Source organism: Calonectris borealis, chromosome 1 (genome assembly GCF_964195595.1).
Source record: "Calonectris borealis chromosome 1, bCalBor7.hap1.2, whole genome shotgun sequence".
Lineage (NCBI taxonomy): Eukaryota > Metazoa > Chordata > Aves > Procellariiformes > Procellariidae > Calonectris > Calonectris borealis.
The window spans coordinates 72,144,711-72,170,325 of record NC_134312.1 but is presented as its reverse complement, the minus strand read 5'-3'; the positions used below and the strand labels follow the sequence as shown (position 1 = coordinate 72,170,325).

The 25,615-nt window shown below is 39.1% G+C and overlaps 1 protein-coding gene across 1 annotated transcript in view; it reads right to left on the bottom strand.

The window, feature by feature from the left end:
- PIK3C2G (phosphatidylinositol-4-phosphate 3-kinase catalytic subunit type 2 gamma) overlaps window positions 1–25,615 on the bottom strand; it is a 209,323-nt gene that overhangs the window by 116,251 nt on the left and 67,457 nt on the right. The window contains exons 13-15 of the mRNA XM_075160158.1: window positions 18,387–18,501; window positions 16,566–16,696; window positions 7,296–7,484 (exon numbers count right to left, since the gene is read on the bottom strand). Of these exons, the coding sequence (XP_075016259.1) occupies window positions 7,296–7,484; window positions 16,566–16,696; window positions 18,387–18,501 (435 nt within the window). The remainder of the gene's footprint in view (window positions 1–7,295; window positions 7,485–16,565; window positions 16,697–18,386; window positions 18,502–25,615) is intronic.

Below are 25,615 nucleotides of genomic sequence, written 5' to 3'. Positions count from 1 at the left end.
ATAATGAGAGAAACTCTTAAATTTTTTCCAGCTAAACAAAGAACGATAAAATTATTTTAATCCCAACCTTTCCAGAAAATTCAACAGCTAATATTTAATTTGTTTAGAATTAATTTACTGTAAGTCAAAACTGGAGCTATAACTAAGTATCTATAGAAGATGTGATTAGAAAAATGATGAGCTCAAGTGCATAGGCACTGTGGTGAAAAATCTACAGGTTAGTTTGTTTCAGGAAACATGATTCTTGTCACTCTTCTTGAATGAGATTTTGGTAATTTGTTGGTCCTGGTTACTAAACTGTGTCTTTCAGCTTGTAAATCTCGAGGTCAGTTTGAGGCTGAGTTGAATCTTTTTGAAAGAATGGGCAGTTAACATGTTCTCTTAACTAGCTGACAATTTGTTAAGCCCCAGATGTAATACCCATCGCTCTCTTGAATTTCAGTGTTGTTCAGGGCCACAGGTACAATAGAAAAATATTTAATTGTATTTGTTTTACCCCTTACATTTGTATTTGAGCAAACATTTAACATCCTCAGATACACTAGAACTACAGCAAATGCTTACGAACTCAACTAGTATCACATGGTGTTTATGCTATTCATGCTTATATACATCAGTTTATTTGCTAAAAGCCAATAATGGGGTAAGGTCTAGAAGCAGATCTGAGTAAAAAAATCCTACTCTTCACATGCCTGGAAACTATGCCATCTTGTAGTCTGGTAAACTATGCCATCTTGTAGTCTGGGCTAGAAGGGTTTTTCCAGCGAATAATCTTGCAAACTTTTGAGTGTCGCATCAAATCTGATTTCAGTAATCCATAAATTAGTTTTGATTAGAGGACACAATTAATTGGTTTTTTGGCTCTGTGACTCAATGCAAGAGAAATCACTTCAGGCCTAAGAAAAACAGCTTCATAGTTTGGGTATTAGGGGACAAATTTCCAGGGCTTGCTACAATGAATATGTAATTATTTACACATACTGAAAACTTTGGAAGCAGAGAAATGAGACAACTGTATCACAACAAATTCAATATTCCACTCTTTAAGGGTACTCTCCTAAGAAAGAGGAGCTCATCTGTACCACAGCTTATCTATATCAGATCAATTTTGTGAAGGATTTGAACCATAGATTATCAGGTTCCTGACATGTGGCCTCTGATAGTGGCTTTAGAGAGGCAGGAGATTCAGGCACTCCTCTTCCCTAGCTGTTTTATGGTTGTCACCAAAATCTCTGAGAATTTAGCTAGGAAAAAAGCAACTTAAAACTAAAACCTTTAACAATACTTGTATGACTCTTTCTTTGCATAGTTTCAAAATGGTAATTTTCACCCAGGTTTCCAATTACTTCTAATTGTATTTTTTTTCCCTCGACAAACAACCTATTGGTCAATAAATAATTAAGTGAATAGAACTATGATGTTCCTCATTAATTTGCCTGACTGCATTGTAACATATTGTAGCTTTCTTCTTTTGGTGGATTTTATTTGTCCTCTCTTCAGGTAATGAGTACTCCACAACAGAGGTTGTGACTTCTTATAAATTTGTTTCAGGTTTACATACCCAGAGACACTACTGAAAAATAAACAGTATGTAAATTATGGTTGTTGACTCTGGTCCTTAGCAATAGGTGACACCATGCAGGACTTCAAATTTCCCCTTCACAGCTCATTTCGCAACCTGGATTCTCCTTAAGTTATAATTTCCTTTGATATTTAACCCCAACACCCCCTTTTCTCTTTTGTTCTTCCCTCCCTGCATGATGCCAAAGATTGACAGCCACCCATTTTATAACTTCTGTCTAAGTAGCTGTAGATTGTTAGGTCTCCCTTGAGACTTTAAGACGGTTTTTTAAAAGTTGAATTTTGAGCTGGATGAGCATAGATTACAATTTGCTTTAGAAGTAAGAACAACTTACAGTGTTTGATTCTTTTCATATAGATAGCCAATAGGGAGCTATTTGTCTAGCTGTACCTTTCAGCTAAACCAGATTCAAACAGAAAACTAAGCTCTGCCGAGGCATCCTGTGGATTTGTAAAATTCTCTTGAGATTTTAACATTTGCCAGTGGTGACTTGATTGTAAATGAGAAATAGATGTGCATTTCATGTTTAACAGTTTTATTGCACTGTCTCAAATAACCCTATGCTGGAAGATATTTTGTCAGGTAAAGAGACAAACAGCCAGAGTTTGTCAGAGTTTGTCAGCCCAGAGACAAATTTTGTCCTCTGTTACATTAAAACAAAAGAACAAAACATGGAAAACTTGATTATTTACAGGTTCAGCCTCCTGATTAGATTGCATACTTATGTACAGAAAGCATGTCACATCCTACATAGTTGTCCATTGTTAGCTGTCTTGCTATAGCTGTCTGTTGTAGTACCTTCATATTTATTGCCAAGAAAGCTAAAAATTGTTAAAGGCAGTGGAAAAAAAAAAGAATTAATCACATTATAACACTCAAAATGAAGAGTTGTCTATTCCTAACAGTGCATACATCTCCACATAAGTTATCACTAAATTTCATGTACATTACTACAAATCAGTTTTAAAGCTTTACCAATAGTGTGCTCTGTATATCAAAGTATCAAATTAATTGTAGACTGTTGTTTTGTTCTTATTTTATTTCTTTGCATAAGCCTGTGTTTGCTCTCCACATCAATATACAACTACAGTCTTTTAAACCTAGTAAGATGCAAACAGGAAAGATATGCTCTAGCTGTATCTGTTTGATAAATACTGTGTTGGACATTTTGCTGTGGACTCTCAGGGAACAGTTCACATTCTGCTTTTATTAAAACAATGACAACCTGATTCAACACTTCTAAAATCAATTTGGCTTTCAAAGGTGTAAGAACAAACTCTGGCTTCAACCTATCACATTTTATTATAATTATTGGTTAGAAACTGAGTTTCACATATATTGGTATATATCTTAACCTCTAAAACTCAGTAGCTACTTTGCTACTTAACGTGAAAATTAGCAATAATACTGTGAAAGTCAAAGGCTGAGGGACGCTATAACCAAAAGAGCATCTTCTCTGGTCAAGGAGAGGTAGGAGGAGTCATATCTTCCCCTACTCTGCCTGCTCCATACAGGGGATTAAGTAAGGTAGCATAAAACCTCTCTTACACCTTAATGTCCGATCTCAAAATACTCTGAAATGAAACATGGTTTTAAAGGAATGTCCTTTTCTGTGCACTTGCCCTGACAGAGCTAGAATTTAGCAGAAAGTTTCTAGGAAAAATTTTTAAGCCTACCAGTGAGGTTATGTCTTCACCTCCACTGTCTCCTGATAAAGTTCTCTCTTGAGAATGGTCGCAGCCATGCACAATATTGGAAAATGACATAGCTTCTTCGGTGGCTGTTTCCTGATTCTAGCTTGATTTCCTGATTCCTAGTCATGTTACCTCACAGGTCTGCACATGTACTCTATATGTGCCAGAAAAACGAGGTTGGAGCAAACATTCTGCTATTTGGGTTAATGAATATATTTTGTCTTTCATTTTCAATAATTTGAATAGCAAAATAACCTGACAAAAATTTGTAAGTGCGGTTGTTCTATACATACACAAAATATTGGCATGTTAGTAATACATCATAAATGATGGCATTTCTAACATTGCCTTTCGTTTCTTTCTGTCATCAAGAAAATTCTCTGAATAAACAAATGTATTGGTGTCATTTCCCTGCCTAGTGTGCCATGCAAAGTAGATACAGTTATAGAAAGCTCTGACTCCACTAAAGGTTGGCTTTTTACCAGATTCAGTAAGTGAAGTCAATGGTGGAATGCACAGGGCACCAATAAGCAGTGCTGAGTAGGAGGGGCCAGCTCTATACCTTCTGCCTTAGGGAAAATTAGCGATGGCTTATAATCACCCTTCCCTGAAATTAGAGGTAAAACTAAGAGTGTAAAATCTTATTCTGCACTTCCCCCTGCCATCTTCTTCATCCCGTCTTTATTGATTAAAGGAACATTTATTGTTTTTTAAATTGCTTTTTTAAGCGTTGGCTTCTGGGGCTTTAAGAATCAATGCACTTGCTGCAAGGACTGGATGCAAGGTTGCTACTGAATTTATCTGTGAAATGTACCATGATTGTGTTTCCAATTTATGAAAGTTCTTCCTTTCCACTGCATAAATGAGTATGATATCGTTTGGCTGCCTTGAGATGTGCCTGCAAAGTGGAAGAGCATAAGCTGGAGAGACATGCTCAAAGAACAAGAAACATCTATTAAATTGTACATTTAACTGTGTAGTGAACAAAACAATTTAGAAGTTTCAGAAAGTTGCAAAGAGCATTCAACTCAGATGTGTGATAATGGGGCTTGATCTGATGGGCCATGATACCTCTCCTTAAGCTCTATGATGCTGTCTTCTAACCTAGGCAATGAGGTAGCGCCTCCAATGATTTTCATTTCTTTATACTTGCAAATGTAAGCTTAAGCTTAATCATCAGGACATATGCTGCTTTTTCGCTCTGAGAAGAAGGATAATTTAGAGTCCCCAGCCCAAGGCTTGCAAAAGTGACTAGTGATTTTGAGTTCCCTCTCTAAACTACATAAAGAGTAAGCACATGCCTGCAGGAGGAATTCAGGTTCTCTTTAAGACACCGCAAACTGAAGTTCCAGCAAAGGAAGCATCCAGAATTCAGAACGATTGAAAACTCTTGGTGTCTTTTATGGTATTGCTAACAATGTGGTTAATATACATAGAAATGATATATCATAGAGCTGAACTGTGGATCTCCTTGCTACAGGATGTTCTGAAAGCTGAATTTTTATGTGGAATCAATTTTTATTTGGAAAAAATCATAGAAGAAAAATGCAAGAGGACTCTTAAACTAAAAAAATATTGTCTTGGGAAGTCTCTGAGCTGCAGATTACTGGAATTTGGGAGAGTACCACAGTGTCATTACGTTTGGCCCATTCTCATTGTTGGTCACCACTGGAGACAGGATGCACTAGACTGATTTTTGGCCTGATTTAGTGCAGCTGCTCCGGCATTCTTGCATTATGTTAACAATACATGTAGACAAAGATTAGCCCTAATTTATTTTACTTACCTATGATTTAATAGTAATGGTAACACAAGTCCTTAAAATAGACATGAATATATAAAGAGCGTTTCTTTTATATTCTGCTCATGTTTTATATGAACATAGATCTTTCAGCTGTGTCTCAGTAATCACAAGAAATCAGAGAGCTGTTTTGTGGATGATAGAAGTGAGGAACTGAGTTGATGAATTGTCAACGCCAAACAAAATACAGGATAGAGTTGAATGAATCTTCAAAAACAGCTCAGTTACGGAGCCTACAATACAAAGTTAGTGAAGGTAACGGTAAAGGAAAGTTGGACTCTATCCAGTGCTACTTTAGTTTTCAAAATGAGTGAAATCTGAGAAAAAAAGAACCAAGAGAAGAAATCTCAGGAATCTGTTTATATGGAAAGTACTCCTCTCCTTCAACCCACTGTCTCAATTTGCATATACATGTCTCTCAGCAGTTAAATCATGCGACCTAGACATCTCTGAAACTAGACATCTTTAAGGAACTGTAATCCCTCTATTTCTGAAGGTTGGCTTCCCAGTTGTTCATGCATCTATAAAATATTGTGGATATGTGACGGACAGAATTTTTTTTTTAAAGAGGATTTGTACTGTGATCCAGAACTTATTTCTGTAGCGTTAGCGTGAAGCAAAAAAATCAGATTGATATTATCTTTTGTGAGAAAGAAACTAAAGGGACAAACCAGCTAAGATCCTGATCAGAAGTACTTGTTCTTTGGCACCACTGCAGGTACCAGCTACTCCCAACGGTGGCACCAGGAGAGACAAAGTGATGACATCTTCCCATCTTTTCATGCCAGCAACCTTTGTGTTAGCCAGAATGAACAGTGTGTACACTGCATCCACTACACACTGAGAAGCTCTGTGACAGGGTGAGTCATATTAAATATCCTGTGAAGCATCTGACAGGACTGATATTCTGCACCACACCCTGATGCAGAGCTGCATCTTCAAAGAACAATCAAGCTCTTCATTTGCAGGAATGCCACCCATACAGAAACAAAATTTTACAAAAGGTCTGATCTGAAAGCCTGGCATGCTCTGACAAACCATCTCAAAATCTCTTGCTACTCTGGGATGTGGAAGACAACCCTGCCCATATACTCCTTTCTATGTGGTTATTTTATAAATTAGAAATGGATTCTAATAATTTAATAACAGCAAATAAGATAACAATAATATGCTCCAGAACCTTTCAGGATCTTTGCTTCCATCATTCCCACTAAATGTAAAAAAGACATGTATGCAAACATGTGAAACTGCTAATAGTTCAGATATAAACCTGAGACACAGGTATTCTTAGGAAATAACATCCAGAGGGAAATAACAGTCGATAGTCAGTTTTATATTATTAAATAACTATTTTTTAATAATGTGGAGGTGAGTGTACACAGTGTTTTCTCAAGTAAAGCTTTAGGTGAGGTATTTTTTCCTAAAGGTACAACATGGAACTGAGATTGCAAAGCTGGTGCAGCTTGTGCGTACCCAGACAAGCAAGGGCTTGATAAACCGAATTTGCTCAATCATTTCATCCGCACATTTAATGTTTTCACAGGTAGGTCACTTAACACAAAATACCTCCCAAGATTTTGGAGGAAATGTAACTGCTGACACAGATTCTGGCCCCTGACATCTGCTGTTACATCATAGGTAAGACTATCTCTAACATCAAGAAAGCCTTCCAACAAACAACCAGCTCCCAGTGTAAGAAGTGGGGGTGGAACATAAGGCATCACAACAGAATTTATTCAAAGTGTGGGGAACCGACTTCAAAGGTTCATCCTATCTACTTCAGAAAGATGGGCTACAGGTGGGACTGTACATATTTACATGGTATCATAATCTGGAAGCATATTTCAGTCCTCCTTATCTCCCATTAGTCACTTCATATCTGTACAGTAGTTTGAAGATACGGAGTGTTAAGTGCTAAGTATTTGACTGATCACCTGTTACCAGAAACTGAGTGAATCTGCTATAGAGAATGAAATAGACTTTTCATTACCCTGAGAAATAGAAAACCACCTCAGCCACGAAGGCAAGGCTGGCACATTCAACTCAAGGTCATCACAAGAGTTGCAACTATATCTTCACTTTGACACAGGGACAGAACTGAAAGCACAGTCCGTGAACCAAAGCATGATACTGTGCTGAGCAAATTGAAGTGCTGAATTAATCAGCACGTGATCATTTTGTTTACTGTTATTTTCCTACTTGGTTAATTTTCCCTTACCTGAAAGTCAGAAGCCCAAGTGCCTCCAGAGGGTTAGAAAATCTCCATCTCCTCAACACAGCATACATTTCCGATACAGTCATTCGATCCCAACTGGGTGCACTGCCCAGTACCAGAGGAAGGGAGCAATTTTGATTATTGCAGTAGTAACGATAAAACCATAAGATTCTTCTCTGTTGCTCTGAGAGTCTGGAAGAGAAGATTAGAAATTCAGTTTGAAATTAAAACCACCTGGAGCTTTGTGTAGCAACAAACTTTATTGTACAGAGGGGCCAAGTCATACTACACTGCTTTTTGGCTAAGTACGTTTTTTCCTTGGGGTAGGATATAATTTTCTGCAGACCAGCTTTTATAAGAAAAGTGATACTTATCCTCTGGATCTGTCAGCCTTGGGTCATATAAAGATGAAGTGTCAAAAGACACACATACATGGTTATTTCACTTCCCAAGCACTCTCATTTTTCTTCTCCATTGTCTCTGTTGTTGGTGTTGTTTGTTTGTTTGTTTGTTTTTACTGGGGTTTTCTGACAGACACAAAGAAGGTGCAATTATCACCGGATAAATTATTGTAACATCCATCTGCTACACATCATCTCTAACTAACTACTGTAACAATTAGACGCACAACACTACTGGCCATAGCTTTCATTCCTGCCCTTGCTTTGACTGTTTAGTGGAGGTGTGTCTATTTTTAGTGTATTTACATTTAAAATAGGGTTTAGGCACATCCATGCACATACACAAGAACATGAGCGTGCATGCACACGCACACACACATGGAGTGTGATTATCCCTAGCATTGGTATGAGTTTGATAACTTCCTGACGCAGCTGGTAAGCAAACCCACTAGAGGAGGTGCCTTGCTTGACCTGCTGTTCACAGACAGAGAAGGACTGGTGGGAGGCCGGCTTGGGCTTAGCGACCATGAAATGATAGAATACTCAATACTTAGTGAAGTAAGGAGGGGGGGGGCTAGCAAAACCGCTACCATGGACTTCCGGAGGGCGGACTTTGGCCTGCTCAGGACACTGGTCGAGAGGGTCCCTTGGGAGACAGTCCTGAAAGGCAAAGGGGTCCAGGAAGGCTGGACGTTCTTCAAGAAGGAAGTCTTAAAGGCGCAGGAGCAGGCTGTTCCCATGTGCTGCAAGAAGAACAGGCGGGGAAGACTGAATGGGGAGCTCTGGCTGGGACTCAGGAAAAAAAGGAGAGTTTATCACCTTTGGAAGAAGGGGCAGGCAACTCAAGAAGAGTACACAGATCTCGTTAGGTCGTGCAGAGTAGAAATTAGAAAGGCAAAAGCCCAGCTAGAACTCAGCCTGGCCGCTGTTGTGAGAGACAACAAAAAATGCTTTTACAAGTATATTAATGACAAAAGGAGAGCCAAGGAGAATCTCTATCCTCTATTGGATGCGGGGGGGGGGGGGGGGGGGGAACATTGCCACTAAGGATGAAGATAAGGCTGAGGTACTTAACGCCTTCTTTGCCTCAGTCTTTAATAGTCAGAGCAGTTATCCTCAGGCTGCTCAGCCCCCTGAGCTGGAAGACAGGGATGGAGAGCAGAATAAACCCCCCATAATCCAAGAGGAAGCAGCTACACCACCTGGACGCTCACAAGTCTATGGGGCCGGATGGGATCCACCCGAGGGTACTGAGGGAGCTGGCGGAGGAGCTTGCCAAGCCACCCTCCATCATTTACCAGCAGTCCTGGTTAACAGGGGAGGTCCCGGACGACTGGAGGCTTGCCAATGTGACGCCCATCTACAAGAAGGGCTGGAAGGAGGATCCAGGGAACTACAGACCGGTCAGCCTGACCTCGGTGCCAGGGAAGATTATGGAGCGGTTCATCTTGAGGGCACTCAAAGCCATGTGCGGGATAACCAGGGGACCAGGCCCAGCTAGCACGGGTTCATGAAAGGCAGGTCCTGCTTGACCAACCTGATCTCCTTCTATGACCAGGTGACCCGCCTAGTGGATGAGGGAAAGGCTGTGGATGTGGTCTACCTGGACTTCAGTAAAGCCTTTGTCACTATCTCCCACGGCATTCTCCTAGAGAAGCTGGCGGCTCACGGCCTAGACAGGTGCACTCTTCGCTGGGTAAAAAACTGGCTGGACGGCCCAGAGAGTTGTGGTGAACGGAGTTAAATCCAGTTGGCGGCCGGTCACGAGCAGTGTTCCCCAGGGCTCAGTACTGGGGCCGGTCCTGTTCAATATCTTTATCAATGATCTGGACGAGGGGATCGAGTGCTCCCTCAGTAAGTTTGCAGACGACACCAAGCTGGACGGGAGTGTTGATCTGCTCGAGGGTAGGAAGGCTCTGCAGAGGGACCTGGACAGGCTGGATCGATGGGCTGAGGCCAACTGTATGAGGTTCAACAAGGCCAAGTGCCGGGTCCTGCACGTCAGCCACAACAACCCCATGCAACGCTACAGACCTGGGGAAGAGTGGCTGGAAAGCTGCCCAGAGGAAAAGGACCTGAGGGTGCTGGTTGACAGCCGGCTGAACATGAGCCGGCAGTGTGCCCAGGTGGCCAAGAAGGCCAACAGCATCCTGGCCTGTATCAGAAATAGCGTGGCCAGCAGGAGTAGGGAGGTGATCGTGCCCCTGTACTTGGCACTGGTGAGGCCGCACCTCGAACACTGTGTTCAGTTTTGGGCCCCTCACTACAAGAAGGACATGGAGGTGCTGGAGCGTGTCCAGAGAACGGTGACAAAGCTGGTGAAGGGCCTGGAGCAGAAGTCTTATGAGAAGCAGCTGCGGGAACTGGGGTTGTTTAATCTGGAGAAGAGGAGGCTGAGGGGAGACCTCATCACGCTCTACAACTACCTGAAAGGAGGTTGTAGCGAAGTGGGTGTTGGTCTCTTCTGCCAAGTAACTAGCGATAGGACGAGAGGAAATGGTTTCAAGTTGCACCAAGGGAGGTTTAGATTGGACATTAGGAAAAATGTCTTTACTGAAAGAGTGGTCAGGCCTTGGAACAGGCTGCCCAGGGAAGTGGTTGAGTCACCATCCCTGGAAGTATTTAAAAGACGTGTAGATGAGGTGCTTAGGGACACGGTGTAGTGGGTATGATGGTGTTGGGTTGATGGTTGGACTCGATGATCTTAGAGGTCTTTTCCAACCTTAATGATTCTATGATTCTATGACTTGGAAAAGGGAAAGAAAGCTTCCAGCAACTTCTATGTCTATTCACAAGGCCTAGCATGCTGTGCTTCGCTGTACTCGCTTACAAAAAACGATGCAATTCCAAATTCCTCATAGAGATATTAGATATCTTAATGACCTATTGATAAAATGGTCAGTCATCACACCATATTTCACCACAGTGAGAAATGCCTCAGAATAATTTTTGCTATATATCCTCTGGTTTGTCAACAATTCAGATGTCTTTGTCTCATGCATATTAGATCCTAGGTTTTGATACCATCAGAAAATAGAAAAAGAAATTCCCCATGAGAGACAAGCTCAGACTATCTCCTTAATTTGATATCAGAGCCTTCAAAAGCAAGCTTTGAGAATGCAAACTGATCTCCAGTTCACACAAATCATTACTGAAACCAAGAGGAACATGAGTTTTCTTGGTCATACTTGACCAGATTGGTGATCCATCTATTTAATAACATAACATAACTGTGACTTTAAACAGACCTAGATATTTCAGAGCAAGGTGTGAGAAACTTTGTAGAAGACTGTAAGTAAATAGCTCATTTCTAGTCAAGTGTTTCATTATCCAAATGCGTAAGGAGGGATCAAAATCCAAGTGTTTACATTCCTTCCAAGGTCTTCTTCCTTCTATTTGCAATGTTTTGGGACATTCTTAGCCAAAAAACTATCTTAGCCCTGCTCTAACTGTCAAGATTGTGGCTTTCACAACTCATAGCAATGAGTTCCTTTGGCTCTGTATGCACTGGAGAACTTTTCTTCTTAGCAGTTTTGAATTGCCAAGCATTTAGGAACAGGGAGTGGTGGTACAAAGATGGGCATGTTTTTTACTGTCACAAGAGTGAATGTTTATTTCTTTCCCTTAGGAGAATAAGCTCATAAATGTATGTAGAAGATGAACCTAACTATGATACAAATTCTGTCGTGACTTTTAGTAATCATTTCAAGAAAAGTATCATTTTGGTAACCATTCCAAGAAACGGCTTCAGAATTCACAGCATGTCTATTGTGACAATAGATAGATGTCTTTGTGTTTGTGTGCAGAAGTCACATACAGAAAAAGAGATAAAAGTAGGCCTAAGACTTTATTGCCTGTCTGGTTTTCGTATGCATTCGGATAGTATTCTGCAGGACAGTTCAGCTAAAGGACCCCTTTTATATGTTGACTTTAAACAGGGATTTAAGCTTTCAGACAACATCCTCCAAACTAGACAATCTGTTGTTCAGATTAAAGCAGCTAAAGCCTCTACTAAGCTTACAAAGGGAGATAAGAAATCAATCGTTTTATCAGGCTTTCTAAACAACAAATTTCTCCCTCTGACTTCACTCCAGAGGCAATGCCATTTTCTCTTTCAATGTTTTAAAGATCAGAGATGAAATTAAAGGTTGGGTGGGGTTTTTTAGGTTTTCATTTTAAGTTTCTTAGTTGTAACAAAAGTTTACATATCCATGTAATAGGACATTAAAGATGGATGGTAAAAGTATTTTGCATACATACAGCATCTGAAGATTATTATGCTAATAAGGACATTTCTTTGGCTCAACAGGGATAAAATGCTAATAAACCCTCTTTATTGATAAAAATGCAGTTTATGGTTTTTTAGGTAGAGTTGTGTCTAAATTTCTCTCCATATAACAGCTATATTAAAATATATAGCCTTCTACTCAACAGAAATAAAAATATCTTCAAACCTAAATAATTCAGTAGTTTTCAGTTGGAAAGTTTTCATTAATCCCTTTAGCTAAATGAAGGAAACAACTTCTGTGAAAGCTTTGTTAGCTGGTCTTAATTACTACTTTTTTTGTGGGGGGAATGGCAAAAATGAGTTTAAATGCTTCTGAGCTGTTTTTGTTGTTCATGTTCAGTACTAAAGCAGAACAAGACAAAAGGCAAAAAAGGAAAGAGCAGCAAATCTAGCAAATGCAAATTTCTGTCCCCTGTCTCACTTGCAAGTTTCTCTCCTGTGGACAGACTAGGAAAGTGTGCAGCATCACTGCACTTCTTTAGACCTGTTCCACCATTCACTCAACTGGAAGTAGCCTTTCTAATCACAATTCACAGCAACAGCACTCTTGTGACGACTGGTAGGCAAACTAGATTCTTACCAGGTAAGTGGCAAAAAGGAAAAGAAAGAGGGAAGCTGAAAAAGAAGAAAAAGTAAGGTAGAAGGAAAATGATGAATGAAGGAAAGAAAGATAGCAGAAACAAGACTGTCATGACTGTCATCTTCCTGGCTTCAAACCAGTCTCTGATCCTTACACTGGGAGCCGCTGCGCACAAGCAGGCTGTATCACGTTCAAAGAACAGCTATTATCTCAGATGGCTAGTTTTCTTGGGTTTGTATTTCAAACACAGTAATCCTAAAAGGAATCAAAGGCTGACATCTGAACTGTTTTCAGAAGTCAGCCAAAGTGGCTGGCAGTAACTAATGAATTCTCTTGGTCTCCCCTCTCTTGCCTGGTTTGGTGATGACGCCAAAGATCACTCAGCAGCACACAGTGTAGGGCTGTGAGGAGCACAAGAGCCATATGGTGAAGTTCATTTCCTTTAGTCCCATTGATCCTCTCACGAATCAACATCCAAGAGATGCTGGCCATGAGACCAGTGATCTGAGCCAGCTACCAGAGAGACAGGGGTCCAAGAGTCAGCTACTGGGAAGACCATAAGTCTGGACCAACTACTGGGGAAACCCATGTCCGTGTAACAGGAAGAAGTCCAAGCACCAGCAACTGGAATGTGGTTGTAAACCTTGGGGGCTCACATGCCTGGGTGTCAGCAGCAGGGGAGAGCAGGGAGATCTGGGGCCAGCTACAGGATTGACTGTCCGAGCCCAACTACTAGAGCAATTAATATTTTGATACTATATATAAAAATATATGTATGTATGTATGTATATGTATTTCACCAGTGGACTTTGCTCCTGACCAGGCAGAGAGGAGGAACAGAATCAGGCTGTCTGTGCTGTCCATTTTGTGCTACATGTTTGTGTCCGCTGGTAAGGTACTTCTTTCTGCCTGTGTTGGTTTGTTGATATTCCTGTCAGGAATATGTGGTCCACCTCTCTAATAGCTGAACCTTGGGACATGGAGCCACAGCAGCCTTACATTCATAACAGTACTGGATTCAACAGCCTATAACAAGGACAACCATGCAGTTGTCTGTTTTTAACCATTGTTTCTTCTTTTTCTACCATAACATTAAGAACATTTTCTGTCCATTTGCATATTCCCTCTGCTTTCAGTAGAATGAACAGAAGGATCCCGACAGCCTGAGAAAGGTTTCTTGTGTCTTCTAACCACAGTCACACATTTATTTCAAAGTCATATTTGAGGCTTGTAAGCCTGAAGCATCATCATACAGACATATTGTCACTGAAAAGCTACCTAGATTTGTCTCTTTTTCTTGACATACAAAAAAAAAAGGAAGGAAGAGATCTTCAGATATCATGGTAATAATGTGTTTAGATACCAATATGTTGTTACAAATTTTTTTAATAAAACAATGCCTCTGATATAGCTACAACAAAAATTACAGGCTGACAGATTCCTCCTGATCAGAAAGTACTTAAAACTGGAATTCCTTCCTTCAAACCCCAAATATGCTACCCTTCACCTTGATGATTCATTTGGTAGACCAACTTTGCCCTTAAGATAGAATAACTGAAAACAACAAACTGGAAAAAAACAGGACTACCATATTCCCTTTCCTCCAAGAATCTGTTACTGAACTTATCAAAGCCTTAACTCCAGCCTGACTTTCACTGGTCTCTTCCTTTCATATTACCACAGAACTCAAAATTACTGTATTAGGGATGTTATAAGGTCTACCCTTACCTGGTCTTTGTAATACCTATTTATGAACCTGTTATCCATGAATTTGTGTATAGTCTTCATGAATCTGATGACGTTGTCTACCTCCACAGCTTGTGACAGCAGATTCTAAAAGTTCACCACTGACTGTCTTAGGAAGTACTTTCTTCCATTTGTTGACAACTGATCTCCTACTTGTTTCATTGAATGTCCCTAGTTCGAATATCGTGGGATTTGATGATGCATTCACTTTGTCCACCACCATCATGATTTTTTAAAAATTAATCATACATACACACATATCCTCTAGTGTTCTCCTCTCCAAACTAGGGACTCCCAGCCTTTTTTGCTTCGCTTGGTCAAGCAGCTGCTTAATCCCTTCAATCATTTCAGTTGTCCTTCTCTGTACATTTTCCAGATCTACTGTGTCCTTCCCGAGTTGTGGAGACAAGAACTATGCAGCATACTCAAAATACAGCACGTCAAGGTTTTAGACAGCAGTGAAATGGCACACACTGGCTGCTTCTCTCCACCCTTCCTGATGATGCCTGATATTTTGTTGGCACTTTTGACTGCTGCTGCACATTGTATTCATGAGTTCAGGGAAATATCAGCAGTAATGTCAAGATGCATTTCCTGCATTGTAACTGCCAGTTCTGAGTTCAGTGTCATGTACAGATGCTTAGATAATTTTTCCACACTGAAGCTCATCTGCCATGTTTATGCCCAGTGTTGTAAGGTCCTTCTGGATCTCCCCTCCATGGCACGGTGTTTGACAATCTGGCAGAGCTTAGTACCATCTGCAAACCTGGAGATTTCCCCGCCTTCTTCCTTCTCCACGTCATCGATGAAGATACTGAATAAAATGGGTCCCAGCTTTGAGCACTGAAAGACCCTACTGCTGATTCTTCCATTCTGAAAAGCCACCATTAAACGTCCAATCTTTGCCTTTAATCATTTTTCCTCTAAACCCATGGCAACTTCATTTCTTTAACAATCTGATGTGGAACCTCAGCAAAGTTTTTTGAACACCCACCAAAGCCCCAATATCCATGCACCCACTGACAACCTTCTAGGACAGCAACAGGTTGGTGAGGCAGAATTTCTATTCACAGAAGCCACACTGGCTCTTTCCAGACAAATGACTCTGTTCTTAGCTAAATGCTTAATGATCTTATTCCTTCTTACAGAACCCACCATTTTACCATGAATAGAGGTCAGATGCATTGACTTGAAGTTTTGCAGGTGAAAATTTTGCTGGCAACTTGCCAGTGCCCTGGCACAGTGGCTATTCATAATAAAATACTGACCTCCCATTCATACTTAAAAATAAAATTAAAAAAGAACCAAATCACAGATCCCATTGTTAATAACAATAACTTTACATTTCATCCTGTCTTTTTAAAAGTTGAAGTAAACATCAAATGCACCAGCAAGTGTATTTGTCTCTTGTCTTTTTTTCAAGTAATTGATTTAAAAGAACCCAAACAACCAACACAGAAATCAGCACAGAAAGGTCTTTTTAACAGATACGTCATATCACACTGAGAGGGCTGAACTGGCTTGAAGTTACTTAATTATTGTACAACTAATGCACCTTTTGGTCTTTGATGGAGGATTAATTCACACAATTAACTGTGATTGGTATAATGGCTCTCTGTAAGCACCTGTGTCCCAATTCCACTCTTACTATATCTAAAATTATTTTATATGGTATATAATCCTAATTGATAATGTAACATACATATAGCTGAGCATACTAATCTGCCCCAGTATATACAGTGTGTTTTGTTTCACTTTGTTTTTATCCACCTTCTGTGAAAGCTAAACTTTCCATACTTCTTTCCTTGCTTATAACTTGACAGAGATTGTTTTAATGATTATTTTACATTTAACTACTATAGCTGAAGTCTGAGTGTATTATTACTAAAGGAGGCTGATTTTCATAGAACCCAAAGGTTTTCTTGCTGATACTGATGTAGACTTGTTGCATCACCTGAAAATCTTATGTTCTGAATCAAAAATTAGTTTCTCGCTTCAAAGACACGAAAAGATATAGTAATAGAAAGGGAAAAACAATTATTTTCTAAACTGGTAAAATACACTGCCACCTCCAGGTGCTTATTTAGGCTTTGCTGGGATCTATTCTCTTATTTAGAGGTGTTATTTCTCAAATCAATCAAGCTAGACTCCTTCAGAGGAAAATTTTGTTTTTAAAGAATTGGATATATTTATACATGTTATCGATAGGATAAGTACAGCAAGCCAAGAATCAGCAGGGCTAGCTGGGTACAACTTACAGCAAGAGAGAATGTGTCTGCGAAAGTCTTGTAATATGCTTCAGGCAGTCTTTGGTTGGCTCTTCAAGATCACCTCCTCTTTCTTCAGGTTCAGGTTTAATGAACTCCAAATTAGTTTCTGGAAAGTCAATCTTTATTTTAAAAAAGAGAAAAGACAGAAGTCCTTTTAGCAATATGTATTTTCAGATATAACTGTCAATAAATGTTATCTTGGATTCGTACAGGAAGCATATAAAATATGAGAGGAAGAAGAGGGGATAATTCTTTGAGGATGTTCACTGTATGTAATATATTACTTAAATATGTTGGTGATAAACTCAGCCCACAAAAATCAGTGAGAGCTTTGTCACTGACTTTCCTGGGAGAATTTCATCCACTGTATTTCAATTTTACTAGAACTGCATGAACTCAAAGCTGAAGTAATTTTTGACTTTTTTCCTCCTTTCCTGATTTTTAATAAGATGGTTCTTAAACGGAAAGCTTCCATTAATGCAGATTTTTTTGGTTTTGTTTTTGTTTTCTGAAAAATTAGGGATAATTCTGATGTGTACAGCATCTACCAATTTTTCATTCTTTACACTTATGTATGGGTGTCAGAAATTTAGGATAATGTTTTTAAGATACAGAGAAAGAAAACATTCAACCAAAATTATGAAGCTTGAGGTGCTTGATAATCTGAGTACAGACTTAGCTGAAAATTCAGGTTGTTCTTCAAAATTCAGCTCAATTTGCACGTCTTGTTTTGGTTTATTAATGCACACTATAATCTCTTATCTATATCTTTTTTTTTTTAATACATGTATTTGATATGCATCACTCTTCTAAAGGTTAACACTGTCATTCCCTACAAAATTTACGTGTCTTGTCAGTCACATCAGAAAAGCTATCTTTATGACATCTTCAGCATGTTCACAAATCGTGATACTGTCACATGCATGGGAATAACTGAAAACGAAGCGGGGGAAATGAGAGATCCTCCTGTTTCATTTCTTTCAGCAGAGAGAAATATAAATTAATAGCCATTTACTGTCTCAAATTCCTTTTATTATTAATGGGGGGAGCTATTTTAAGGCATCGTCTTTGACTGAACTCCTCAGACTAGAAAATCCCCATTTGCTTGTCTATTAAAATAGGACATATTTAGGCCAGCCTCATTTATCTGTATTATCTGCTTTTACATGTTATTTACTAATAGTAATTCAGCTTTTTAATACAGAAAACAATTGGCTTTGCCCTTGAAGTATCCAGTTGCTAATTTAACCTGGAAAGGTGACAGAACTACCATGCAGACCTAATGCATTTTCAATACTGGGAGCACCATTCTGCCCAGAATGAGTGGGTGCTCAGCACATAGTCATCGAAGGAGAGCTATACTGATGCCTATCGACAATTTGCTTGTAGCTATTTCCTTTACAAATCCTTTATGCTACTCAGCCTAATTGCAAGCTATATGTTATGCTTATAATGGCATGCAATTCAATAGTACTCAGAACAAAAATTCAGATTTGAAAAGGCAGCTGTAAGTCAGGTAAAAAGTCATTAACTTGTATAAAAAGTATTTTTGGAACCAGAATTATAACACCAAAATTTACCTTACAAAAACCTTCTTTAGTTCTCAGAGGTGGTGTTTGATATGGAAAGTATCATATGTATTTGCCAGAATTATAGATTTCCATCCATTAAGATTAACATGCTCTCTTCGAGCAGCTATAAGGGAAATAGGATTTTTAATTTGTGTGGTCTTGATGAGCTGTGGAAACAATCCTTTTTCTTGCACTTTGTTAGAAAACAACCCTTTCCTTTGCTTTCTCACTTTCTTACCTGCAATGTTACTGAAGTTGGTGTATCAGTACTGCAGATGCCTGGGGTAATCATTGTTGTCGTAAGCATGCTGTACAACGTCATGCTAAGCAGCACAGTTCCATGAATGAGCCGCCTGCAATACACAGAGACAGAAATACTGCATCTGTACTGGACACAGGGTGAACAGGGTTGTTGAAATTACATCAAACAACATGGAACTGGATAACTTAAAAGACAAGCAAAAGGAGAACAAACCTTTTATCTTTATGTGGCTAGTACAAATCTGGCCTAGATCAGTAGAGTTTGTACACCAATGGCCTCACTGCTGTAGTTGTATCTGTGCAGTTGCAGGGATCATGACACAAATCAAGCTGCCAGGACATTCCAGATCAGCTCTGCACTTCACCACTGACTTATTTTGTGACAGTGGTTGCCATTTAAGCTAGGTATAAAAGGATAATCCCACAATTCTATCTCAAGATTTAATTTTGAGGACAAATACGTTAGAGATTGTGAGGTGTCAGCATGCTGTATAAGGTGGAGGGCAGCATACATTTATTTCACAAAAAGAAGAAACTCATGGCAACCTACTGCAACAATGAAGGATCCTTGTTGATTTTATGTGTAGATGGCAGGGAGGCATGAGTATGATATCAGGGTCTCCAAAGAGCGGAAAGGGGTTTGAGTGGGATAGCTTGTACCTCATGTGCTGCACATGGTTTTTGGACAGATGAAAGATTATTGTCTGAAGTACCAATCTGAGCATTACATCTACAAGAAAGTCTTATCAGAAACAGGCATGCATGTGGTCTGCAGATAAGAAAACCAGCATGATTTAACAGGTCAACACAATTCAGTCTGGAGAACTTGAATAAAATCAGAAAGTTCAGGTGTAAATTCTAATCGTACCCAATCTACTCGAATTAAGAATGCAGTACTTGAATAAAGGAAGACAGAGTACACTGGACTTACTCTTTAATTTGTCCACATCTTAATGGTTAGTGAGATCAGAAATTTGGTTATGTTCAACACCTCTTCTTTTACTGACAAATGATTTTTATTACGATCGTTCCAAGCACTGCTCAGTCAATACAACTGAGAGAACGAGCTAGATTCTCTTCTGCCCGTTGCAACAGAAACAGCCAGTCAGTTAGATGAGTTTTGAGTACACAGCTTTTACCTGAGATGAGGTTATTAGAGGTACAAGAGAACCCAGATGGACTTCTTAATCCCAGCATGAGTTTGCAACATTGCTGTAAAAAAGTACCTTTTGAATTGCAAACTGAGATAAATTGTTGTTAAGTCATCTGAAGAAGAAATAAGAAACTCCCACAAAGTAATTTTTATAATCAACACTCAGTGTAAACCTAATTTAGGCCTACTTTTTCTTTCTCACTTCTCAAGTTATTCATGTTGTTAGTGCAAACATTTTATTTTATTGTGAGAACACAGCTCAGGAGGATTAAAGACAAAATTACTTTCTGAAGTTTCTTTTGCAGCTGTAGGTGTATTTGCAGGGGAATGGAGGCAGAAGAAGGAGCTGTGATGTGAACGAGATAGAACTCGGGGGAAAGCGGTTGTGTGATATGAAGTCTTTCACATCTAGGTCACTGATGTGAATGTGGAAGTGATCCATGGTGGTTCAAAGTTGTTTTTCTGTGATGTGTACTCGGATGACCTTTAATAAATGAGTCACATCTCTTCAACTACTTGTTTGTGGACAGTGGTTTACATCATAATTTGAGCTAATTGGCTCTTTTGTTAGAAGGGAGAGGAGTAGCTGAGAACTGAATGAACGTGAAGACTAAATTATCCTTTTGAGCTCTCATTACTGCTAATCACTTTCATATTGTGCACTAAAACTAGAGAGGGCTTTAAAAAAGAGTCCATACAGTGGACTTTTTTCCTGGGAAACCTGGAAATCTGTATAGGCAAACACAAGAAGTAGCACAGACCTCAGAGGCACTACAGATGTGTTTATCTGAGACATTTCCTGAGTTCATTATTTGAACCCATTTGCACTCAGTGCAGATGTAGCTAAAGACTGTCCAGGAAGAATATGAAGAATCAGCAGGTGGGCTTCTCAGAGTCCTCACCTAGAGAAACAGCAAGTAAAGCAATGTATCTTTGCTGGACTGAGACGACTTCACATGTTAAAGCAGATGGCAGGACTGTGAGTAAAACCAAAGACATTAAACCACTTCGATAGTATGCAGATGATACCTCCTAAGAAAAAAAATGAATTAGTTGTAAAAACTAGACACATATTTATGCCTTGTATATAGAGTAGCCTAATTTATACACTTATTTGCAAGTGAGCAACTTATGTATCTTCCATCAGTGAGTCACTCTTTGGACTAAGGCTAGTCTGGAAACACAGGAGGCATTTTTAAAAAGATGTGAAGAGGCATCAACAACTGCAAAATACGGTATATATTTTTGAGGCACAGCTTTCCCTAGCAATCTTTGGGCACTGTATGCACTGCTCAGCTAACATTTCTCAGGACTGAGTCTGCTTTTGGATGCACAAATGGAACAACAAGAGGGGCCATGCGGGTGAATGAAACAGTAAAAAGAGCATGATTATTTTTAGCAAAAGGAAAAGAAGCAGGACAGTGTGCAGGCTCCATTCACAAAAGGAAGGAGCCAGCATCACGAGCATGATAACCTTTACTGAATGGACAGATACCTCTCTCTGCTACCTGGTTCAGTTTTGGGCCCCTACTGTGTTCAGTTTTGGGCCCCTCACTACAAGAAGGACATTGAGATGCTGGAGCATGTCCAGAGAAGGGCAACGAAGCTGGTGAAGGGTCTGGAGAACAAGTCTTATGAGGAGCGGCTGAGGGAACTGGGTTTGTTTAGTCTGGAGAAGAGGAGGCTGAGGGGAGACCTCATCGTGCTCTACAACTACCTGAAAGGAGGTTGTGGTGAGGTGGGTGTTGGTCTCTTCTGCCAAGTAACTAGCGATAGGATGAGAGGAAATGGCTTCAAGTTGCGCCAAGGGAGGTTTAGATTGGACATTAGGAGAAATTTCTTTACTGAAAGAGTGATCAGGCCTTGGAAGAGGCTGCCCAGGGAAGTGGTGGAGTCACCATCCCTGGAAGTATTTAAAAGACGTGTAGATGAGGTGCTTAGGGACATGGTTTAGTGGACATGGTGTGTTGGGTTGACGGTTGGACACGACGATCTTAGAGGTCTTTTCCAACCTGTATGATTCTATGATTCTATGATTCTATGGTTTAGTAGGCATGGTGGTGTTGGGTTGATGGTTGGACTCGATGATCTTGGAGGATTTTTCCAACCTTAATGATTCTATGATTCTATGGTTCTGCTGATGAGCTCAGGCAGGTCACTCCCCATTCTGCCTGCCAGTTTTCCCATCTGTAAGGTGAGGGTAGTGAAAATGACCTCTGTGAAGACTGTATAATGATCACAGCCATAGACAATGGCTTCTATGTAGCAACTTCAGCATCAAGCACATCAGAAGGTGAATAAACACGTTCTGCTCTGTGCTTACTGCCATTTATTTATTTATATGCTCATGCAAAACCAGGGCAGATGGAAACCCCTGGAATTACACAGATTCCCAGCTTTTGTTTACTACCAGAGCTAAAATAAACTTCCCGTCTTATTACAGCAGAAGAGGACACTGCTATTTAAGGACAGCTCAAGTTACCCTAACTTAACAAAATCAACCTTGTGTCCTGAAGTCACATGGGAGACTTCCCTCACCACACCCAGCAAGAGAAAATTTTTGTTGCTTGCTCTGTCTGGTTTGGAAATACCAGTTCAAAAGAAATTGTGTTGTTAGAATCAGTGAAAGTAGAGCAATGGGCCCTGTGGGGGACATTACAACTCCTAAATTGCCCCAAATGATGGATTTCTGATTTGTTAATTAGCTGTGGATCACTACACTGTTCAGCCCAAGAGATAAACACATTTTTCTGATGTGAAGGAATGGAAAGTTGGCACATGGGCTTGCAAACACTTTTTGAGCTGCCTCTTGCGTTTAATAAGACTTCTTGATACAGATGCACCATCAAGGGCCTTATTGGCATTGATTTAGGGCCACTATCTAAAGTCAACTACCTGATAAGGATGAGAAATGTGGATGCAAAGGCTCACCTACTGGACGAGTCAGCAGCAGCAATCATTATTACCGTGTTCATTCCCAAATGTATATAACGTTAGAGTAGAGTTATTGTTTAGAACGGATATACCAGGAAAATGAGGACAAAATACAGTGTAAAAATAACGCAATTATCCCCAAACCTGACATTATAAGCCTCAGAAATTCAGAGTTGAGGTTAAATTTAAAGGAAATCCAAAGCTGCTAAGCTATAAAACCCCCATATCTTATGGTCCAAGCACTCGTAATTCTGCATTGGAATGATACTGTGAAATAACTACTTTATTATAATTAGAAATACTATAGCATTCTAGAAAACTCAAATTAGAGATACGATTTTCAGCTGCAAAGTAATGCTAAATGTCCTATACACATTTATAAGAACCACATATTTTATCCCCGCTGTTTCTAGTTTAAATAACTTCCAGAAATTTGAAGGTGCTGAATACAGCAAATACAGATTATTTCAGACTTCTAAAACAAATTTGCAGTTATATTCCTGATTCTTTCCTAACTTTTGCCCCAAAACATAAAGTTAAAAAATAAGTGTACAAGAAATAATTTTAAGGTAAACAACTACATTTAGGCAAAGTTTGGAGAAAATTTACAGAAAGTTTTGTAAAGAGTGAGACTATTTGTACAGAAACATGCAAAGTTGATAAACAGTAATCCCAATACACATTTGATAAAGAGTATAGTGGCTGCCCTGTATATCCATCAGCTACTCATGTTATAAATCAGCATACTGCAAGACAACTTTTAGAATAGTGAGAGATATTACTGGAATTCAGGAAATACTGTAAATTAAGCAAATTTGAAATTTACTAAACATCTATTCACTGAGAAGTCTTTAACAACAACAACAACAAAAAAGGAAAATTAAACAGGCCAAATTCTTGAGAACATTTTTATGTATTGTGTGGTTTCAACATGGGCAAGGCTTGGAGAACAGATTGCAAGAAGAAATGCTAAATAACAAGTAATATGCTTTATTTAAATAGTTGAGTTTTGCTTATACTTTTTTATATGTTTCTCATACACTCTGCTTAGTCAGTAATATTTTTAGAGAAGAACAGGAGTGTTAAAATCTCAGGAAATAGCTACAGCCCTTCGATCTGGCAAGGGATTTTGACATGGTCTTTCCCAAAAGCATGAGAAACTCTTCACACTTCTTGAAACAGGTGAAAGGAATTTGTATACTCTATATGTTAAAATAAATCCAGTTCTTCTTAATCCTCAATTCAAACTAAACATAAAGAATTAAACTATGAAGGAGAGATGCGACCATACAATGACTATTTTGGAAGAGAAAATAGATACCAAATTTACAGAGAGGAGTAAATTCAGAGTCTTTTAAAATAAAGTCTTCTTTTGCCCTACGTCACTCAAAGATCAAAGTTCCTAAGGAATATCTGGGAATAACCCAAAACTGATTTTTTTTTCCTTTTCTTTTTAACATAAGCCACAACCAGCTTGAAGAGAATTCCTGTGTTTTTAATCAGAAAAAAATATAATGAGACAGAAACGAGGAACTGTATTTTTAAAATCTTTCACATTTATTTTCTTTTTCCAGTGTTTAACAACAACAACAAAATATTTAACAAGCATCTGAACAGAGGAAGAAAGACCACTCCCTGTCCTTATCTTTGCTGACCCTGAGAAGAATGGCTCAGTGATCAACTGGGACAAGGACTTGAACAAAGATATTTGATGACCTGGGCAAATACCTCAGGGCTACTGGCTTCTTCAAAGAGCTTATTTCTGTCCTTTCCCCTATAAATTAAATCCTAGACATGAGAATGTTAATACTTTTTTAGAACTCAAATTCACCTCTGAGAAAAGTTTTCTTTTGAGAAAATGGTATTTTCCGAGTTAGAAATGTTTTGTCAAAGATTTCCTGGTCAGATTTCTTTAATTTCTTTACATACGTTTACAGAGCTTGTTCATTTAGAGACCCTAATACCATAATCTTTGCGATAATACAAGGTACTCTTGACATATTAGCATGACTCTACAGGTACAAATCTTTTCTTGCTACGTACTTTCAAGTTCAGAAGTACTCTATTGAAATAAGTCTTGAAGTTTAGTTGCATTCCAGCAGTGAGGGGAGTGAAGTTGTGTTCATTGCTCAGATTATTAATGTTTTCCACAAAATTGGTGAGTCAAATAAAAACAATTATTAACTTTTAAAATTTTTGTGGAGCAGGGAACAGCCTCTCAAAGACTCTCAATTACTTGAACTAACTGATAGCATTACCTATTAAGAATTACCTGACAGTTTTAATCCTGCTATTTTCTAAGTAGGTAACCCTCAGAGATAGTTTACTCTACCAAAAATATTCATGATCTTCCAAAGAAAAGGAAAAGCAGGCTGGGTGAATGTTCAGATATTTTCAAGTTTCACATTTCAGAAGGAATTTCAGAGCTATCCTTATTTTTAAATCAGTCTAACAACTGAAATCATGGTGAATGAATAATTCTGTGGAGTTGTGGTTGGCTAAAAGAGGAAAAAGCATTTAGGCTTTTTTGTGTTAGTAATTACTATAATTGTAAATGACACAGCTATGAGATTAGGGGGTGTTGAACACGCTATTCCTAAATCATTCCTCCCCAACAGCTCAACTTTTATTTCTGGTTTGAAGGGTATTTTCTTTAATGATCTGTACAATTATACAGAAGATGAAAGGAAAGTAACCCTCTATCCCCTTCATTGTGCTGATTGTGTGTACCATGAAAGAATTAAGCTATTTTTCAGTAAAATTTTCGAAACTGTCTAGGTGACTTGGAGATCTACCTAACGAAAATCAACATGCTTGCTCCAATGACATACATTAAAAAATACACATCACAGGGAGCTGAGGGCTTTCAGATCTTCCAAAAATCGTTCCTTTGGAACTTGAAAGCTGAAAAATAAGAAAACCACACAGGTCCTTAAGAACAGGATTCTCACCTATCTCATTTACCTCCAAAGGTGCCCAAGTGTTCCCCAATTAAGTTATCCTGCCTAATGTTCTGCTTCTGCATGTACTCAGCACATATCAGCTTGCTGGGGATGAGGACACCTTACACTTCATCTCATATTAGATTCTCAGCCAAGATAGTCCCTCTATCTATTTCA